Source organism: Diuraphis noxia, unplaced genomic scaffold (assembly GCF_037042655.1).
Source record: "Diuraphis noxia isolate RWA-SAM2 unplaced genomic scaffold, SU_Dnox_SAM2 contig0003, whole genome shotgun sequence".
In the NCBI taxonomy this organism is placed as follows: Eukaryota; Metazoa; Arthropoda; class Insecta; order Hemiptera; family Aphididae; genus Diuraphis; species Diuraphis noxia.
This window is the reverse complement of record NW_028301713.1, coordinates 55,322,243-55,329,254: the sequence shown is the minus strand read 5'-3', so window position 1 is coordinate 55,329,254 and position 7,012 is coordinate 55,322,243. Positions and strand designations below refer to the sequence as shown.

At 29.5% G+C, this 7,012-nt stretch overlaps 1 protein-coding gene across 1 annotated transcript; it reads right to left on the bottom strand.

The window, feature by feature from the left end:
• Positions 1–4,165: 4,165 nt before the first annotated feature.
• On the bottom strand, positions 4,166–6,753 carry RpS17 (ribosomal protein S17). Its single transcript, XM_089222406.1, has 4 exons — positions 6,607–6,753; positions 6,229–6,380; positions 4,362–4,533; positions 4,166–4,285 (listed from the first exon to the last, which is right to left on the bottom strand). Exons 1-4 carry the CDS (start codon positions 6,607–6,609, stop codon positions 4,220–4,222), a joined length of 393 nt encoding a protein of 130 aa, XP_089078532.1. The 5' UTR covers positions 6,610–6,753; the 3' UTR covers positions 4,166–4,219.
• Positions 6,754–7,012: the final 259 nt, after the last annotated feature.

Below are 7,012 nucleotides of genomic sequence, written 5' to 3'. Positions count from 1 at the left end.
AATATGGGTACGCCGCGGGGCGCGGGCACATACAATAACACTTTTTTTTCCAAAAAGCACGAAACACGGATGATAAAATTATTAAGTATCGTTAGGTATATTTTATGGAAAATACGATGTGACGTAATTTAATTTTTTTTTACACTATTGTCTTGTGACTTGTGGTCATGAATAATTATCCCGTTTAATAATGCTCGTTTTGCGTCAATCCCATAAGTGGCGATTTTTGCAGGTAGTGGCAATCAAATTATAAAACAAAATACCTCTAATATCTTAAAAACTTTAATAGGTAGACACAATTTACTAATATTTGACATATATCGTCAGTGCCGATTTTTCGTTTTTGTGAATATTTCAAGGTAACAGGGAGCTTGACAAAATGACAATACATTATTAGTTCATCAGTAATAGTACCTATCAATAATAGTTATAATTAGAGCTTGGAAGTAGTGAAAGCTAAGAACAGCAAAATTTACATTTAAAAAATAAATAAAAATGTTGTTAATAAATTAATAATATACATAAAAACGATTTATAACTGAAAAAAATGTCCAGCAGTAGTACCTGCAGTGTGTAGTTTATATTATAGTCAGTGGCGTATATTCGTATATGGCCATATAGGGGAGGGTTTTGTGGGTCCAGCCCCCCTAATGTATGGTTGGTACACGCGCTGATAATATATAACTAATTAGAATTTAAGTCTGCCTCGGAAAACTAAGATTTTTTCCTTTAATTTAATTCATATATTATACCTATATCTATGTGTTTTATTCAATTAATGTTTAATATTTATAATTATTAAAATAAAGTTAGTTTATAATATTGTTAAAATACTTTTTCAATCTCATCATAGTTTCATCTTACATCATATTATCTAAGTTTATAAAATTCAAAATTGTTATGTTTTTTTTCATTAAAATACATATTGTATTTTACTTAATATGTTAACTAGGTAGGTTACCCACCTATTACCTATATAATTATGACAATTATGTGCTTTTTGGCATTACGCCGTATTGTCTTATGTATTTTAAGTTTAATCTAAAGTAATATGAACGAAGTAATATTAATTAATTTTTCAATTTTTAATATACGCTGTTTAATTTACATTGTAATTTGTTAGTTGTTGAGCGATGGGCGTTGACGTATAGCTTTCGGTAATGGGCGGTCAGCAACGGACAGTCAACGGTTATTATAATATTTTAATTGTGCAGTGGATTGTACAGTAAAAGCCATAATAAGTAGGTATGCCACTAAGACTAATTAATGTATTTTGATCGAATGTTCACTGAAAAATTCTTAATCGTAATAAGTATAGATAGTTATTTCAACAACTAGCGCCTCAGGAATTTAATAGTATATGGAGCAATAATATGAACGGCGAACGGAAATAATGATCAAATATAAGTACGACTAATTTATTATAAAATCAGTGAAAAATTTGTTTGATGTAACGCGTGTATAAGTAATAGATTATTATTATGATCGTGTATCATTCGATATAAATCATACATAAAATACACGAGCTACGCCCATCGCATAATATTAAATATATAGATATATCTATTCAATAAACATTAAACAATTTAAACATAATATACTATACAACACGCGTGTTACACGTATATAATGAATGGCGGACAATTCCCCCCCCCCCCCCAATATATTTTCTATGCGGACATTTTCCTCTCATTTTTTTTTTGAGTTTATTATTGAATAATATAATATAATTTATTAATTAATAAGAAATTTTTTTTTTTCATAAATATAATAAAACGTAAAAAATTATATAAGTATAATAGTCTAAAAATTTCGACATAAAAATGATAGATTTTGTAAAAAACATTTAATTTCTGATTCTTTTTTTATATCTAAGCACATATTTTGTAATCGTCTTTCATATTTATTTATTTTTTGTAATAATTAATTGCCATTGAATTTTGACTTTTGTAGTGCTTCAATGAACATCCAAATATTTGGATGCTGAGTTCTTACCAAAGTTTTAAATTTATTATTGAAACCTTCACTTATATTATTTGTTCTACCTGTGTTTTTCTTTGTAGAATTATGTACATTCCATACAAAAGGAGGAAATAATATTATTTAGTATAAAAATAATATTTTATTAAAAAAAAAAAAAAAATTCTCATTAAATAATAAATAATATAATATTATTCAATAATAAACTTTAAAAAAATGGGGGGGAAATGTCCGCATCGGAAATATATTGGGGGGGGGGAATGTCCTACTACTCCAAAAACAGTCTGGGGGAAATTGTCCGGATACCGTATATAATACACGAATGGTGAATAATAAAGTAATAATAATATTTATAGTAAAAAATTCCTAATATAAATAAACCAATAAATATGATCGATGTAGGTACTAATAACGGAGCTAGTCGTTGGTGGTCAACAGTAATCTCAATTAAAGACGGTTAGACGGAAATCTGTGTATTTTTTACCACCTACGTAACGAGTGCACGACAATAAATCGTTAAATAATGACATTAACAATGCAGTTAATTGGTCGTGTAACGATGCAACGTCGAATGGTCGCAATGTCACACAACGGTTGATACGGACATTGCGGTATAATGAGTATGATGGTAATGTGTAGTTCGCACAACATGTACAAGCCACAAGGCCATATAAGTGGATTTTCGCCATTTTCGGTATGCGATCGGCGACGGATTGGTAACGTACGACGAACAGCATGCAAAGATAAGTGATATGCGTACAAATTATGACAATCTCGAATTTAATTTCTGCGATAGTGACGAGTGAGTAAGCAGCGAAAATACGAGATGCAGTCGTGGCGCGCACACACAGACGGCAGACGCCCAACAAATGGACGTCAAAATCAAAATGTCTCGTCGTACCAGTTACCGTGACTGGTATCCTAAAAGCACTCAAAAAATAATCAACGATAGACGAATATTACGATATAGCACCCGATCTGGTGTTCAAATGGTATTTGATAATCGCGTGAACAGTGAGACATTTTTTTCAAAAATATGATGTCACTGATGAAGATAGACAGCCTGAGGACAGCGTACTGCGTAATAGAAATCCTAGTAAACATAAATCGATAATTATAAAATTGAAATAACAAATACGACATACGAGTAAAGGAGAAAACACAAAACAACGACCAGGTATTCAGGTGTTTAGCTGCAACGTCACCCAGTTGAATAAAAAACTATATCGATTATCTCGGCGGATGCGGAATACTGGATATCGATGTTCGATATTTTTTTTATTTGACGAAACATTATATTTATAATCTGTATTCACATTTATACAATATGTAAATGTGATGGTGATTGATTGGCAGGAAGGGGAAGTCGCCCAGTGACGGCACCCCGTGGAAAGTGAAGGAGAGAGTAGGTCCCTACACCCAGTTCCTTTTCAGACGCCTGGGTGGATTACCTTAAATTTGATTGTATGAAAGTTGGATGATTATAGGATTAGAGGGAGTACTGAATGTTTTATGTGTTTTTTTGTAGGTGATTTTGGCAAGGCTGTTTAAGATTGGAATGCAGATGTCTTTATGAAGTGATACATTGCCCATTGGTAATATACCAAGGGGCACACCTGATATTAGACATATACAAATAGACTGAAATGTCTGAATAGTTCTAGTATTTGAGGGTTTGGCTGATCCTCAAAGTTGTATGCCATAGTACCACATGTGTCTTAAAAGAGCTATGCATATTGTTCTTTTGGTTTTTAATGAGAGCTTTGAGCGGAGTAAGTGTTCGATATTTATGTATAATAACTCACCCATTAGTCATGTGCACATCATTGACACATATTACATATCTTGCTGAATAGAGTGTAAATAAAAATCTATTTTTCAAAAAGAATATTGCAAATCAAAAAACTTTCTTTTGAAATACCTATCTATATAAATAAATATATAATATATAAATATATAATAAATATATAAAAAAATATATATATATAAAATTAATATATATATATATATATAAATATATAAATATATATAAATATCTATCTACATATATATATTTATTTTGATTGAATTTTAAATTATTTTTTAAGTTAAGTGTTTAAGGAAATTATGGTTTGTAACTTTTTGTTTATGATGATGGGAGATGCTAATTAAGGACTTATAGATAAAATAAATAAAAAATAACATGTTTGGAAAAAATATTTTACTGAATCATAAGTTGTTATAACGGTTGTGACATGTTTTAATTCCTCTTGGGGTACTGGGTTCCGCTGAGGACAAGTTGTAATCCTGAGATGTTTTGGAAATCCTAAATATAAAAAAAAACTTATAATGCAGGTAACCAGGCAATAATTATATAAAATAGTGAAGAAAAAAGAACATACCAGCATTTTCAACATGTCTTTGGTTTCAGTATCAACTTCAATAACATCTTGTTCAAGAGCAGAAACTTCAGGTACATAGTTATCTCTCCTCTCACGTTCTTCTTCTTGCAATTTAATGGAAATACCACGAACTTGACTAGTACGCAATCTTTTCATTAAATGAGTAACAAATCTGTAACGTCAAGATTAAAAAAAAATTAAACATAAGTGCATAAGATTGATATTTTTTGGTGTGGCAAGACTTGATTTACATATAATTATTTAAGTTTAATCATTTCTTCAACATCAAAGAAAAAATCTCAACCTTTTTAATACAGTAGAACCTCATTAATCCAGACAGTTGACTAATAGTATGAAAAATATGCAGTATATGCTGTAGACTAAAATAAATATAATAGCTATCACATTTTAATAGAAGAGATTTTTGAAAGCCTCATCGCTGCAGAAAACTCTAAAACGGATGAATACGTACAAGATGAAGTAGACGATACTATCAAGTCTAAGTTATAACTTGGTGAAATTAAAGACCATCTAAATATTGTCCTTAAATATGTTGAAGATAATGACGAAAGAAAACATACCTGCATATTACGAACATTTGAGGCATCTACGTGAATTATTAATACAAGAAATAAATGCTAAAGGAAGACAACAAAAAACAAGCAGTTTTTTCAAACCAGTTAATGAAAGTGTCTAAATATATAATAATTATGATTATATGCATTATGTTGATATGTAATGTTTGCTGGATCTAATATTATGTGGCAATATATCATAATATATAGTAATTAGTGTAATATAATATTTTAAATCTACAGGGTGATTCTTTTATCAAACAATACTCATATGGTGTTTGTGTGTTGATACCACCTAACATACACCTATAACAAACACCACCCAACTTTAGGTGGCTATATCTTGTAAACGGATTAACAAAAAATGAAAATTTAAACATGAAAATTCATTGAAAAACAGTCTTTTAAGTTTATGAAATTTTAAGTATAGGTTGTCATTTGAAAACCAAAAGTTTATAATGGTTTACCTGATAAATATAAGGGTGAAAATATAAAAAAATATATAGTTCTAGAACAAGATAGATCCAAAATTTTGAAAAACGTCAAAAGTTTTTTAAATAATGAGTGTTGTTTGATAAAAGAATCATCCTGTATAATAGGGACATGAAAAATTTTGTTTAATCCAGACTTTCATTAAATCAGACAACTTAGAGCACCTATTAGTCCAGATTAATAAGGTTCTACTGTACCGTTGTATATGATTTACCTATACACTTCAAATAAATCAACTGTAAAATAGAAATTAGCCAACATAGAAATTTTTTTCTCAGTATTTCATATACTTTGTGTATTAATAACAATTTGAAATAAAATCATTCAAAATACATAATTAAAAATATTTTAGTTTAAAAAGAAAAAAATTCCATTTTCAATATTAGCAATTTATTTCTGTCGGAGATGAAGATTAATAGTAAGTAAAGGTAACATATATATACTTATATAGTTATATAAAAAAGAAGCAAAACTATTTAAAGAAATAAGCTAAATAGAGAGAAAAAATTCACTGTCAATTAATATCTAATTAAGATGGATCAGATGGCTTAAATTAAATAAAAAAATGTTATTCATTTCATTGAATCAAATGAAGTTCTATTCAAATAGTCTGAAGGAGTTTTAAAATATAATATACTAACATTGAACAGAGAAAATGAACACTAGGTTCATACAAGACAAAGTCAGCAATCATTAGTTATTAACAATAATTAGTATTAAGCCATGTTCAACTTAATCACTGAACCACAATCCTTAGTTTAAGCAAAGATCACACCAACAATAACATATTTAGTATTTACCCAGCGATTTTGTTACGCAGTGGCTTAGTGGGAATGATAGCAATTTCCTCACATATCCTCTTGTTGGTGTGGAAATCTAATGTTAATCGAGTGTAATACTTCTCGATGATGACTCTGGCAGCCTTCTTGACAGTCTTCGTCCTGACACGACCCTAAATTCCAAATATACATAACAAATTAATAGGTGAACAAAAATGCAGAATTTAGTCGGGCAAAATCTAGTAATATTGACTTTTGACACCGCCTTAGAAAATTTGATACGTTTCAGTCGGTGTCAATTATGCATACAGTTAAAGGGCTAAAGGTTCAGGTAAATCGGTGAGACTTGGCACTTTACATCAAAACCAAAGGATTATTGAGATAAATTCAGATACTCACCATGATTGTAGTTATTCCAACTCAAAATCTGAAATACTAGAGAGAGGTAAACAAAATCAAGACGTACGAAAAGGACTGTTCATAATTATCGTTTGAGGTTACTGAACAGTTAACAGTGTGGCCAAAGATTACAAGATAACACACAGATAATACACAGTGGTGCCATATTTTTTAAATATGTTCCTCGATTAGTTTCAAAATTAGAGATAAAAAAATCAAATATTTCAAATTTGTCATTGTCACTATTAATTCAACTTTTTATACTACAATAAATAAGTAACTCCTAGTTCCTATATAATTTACATCGTTAAAGATTAAGCTGATGAGGTGGACATCCACCATTTTGTCGGTTTGCATTGTTGGAAAAATATTGGTTGGCATACACAAAATGTATAGGTATTGTATT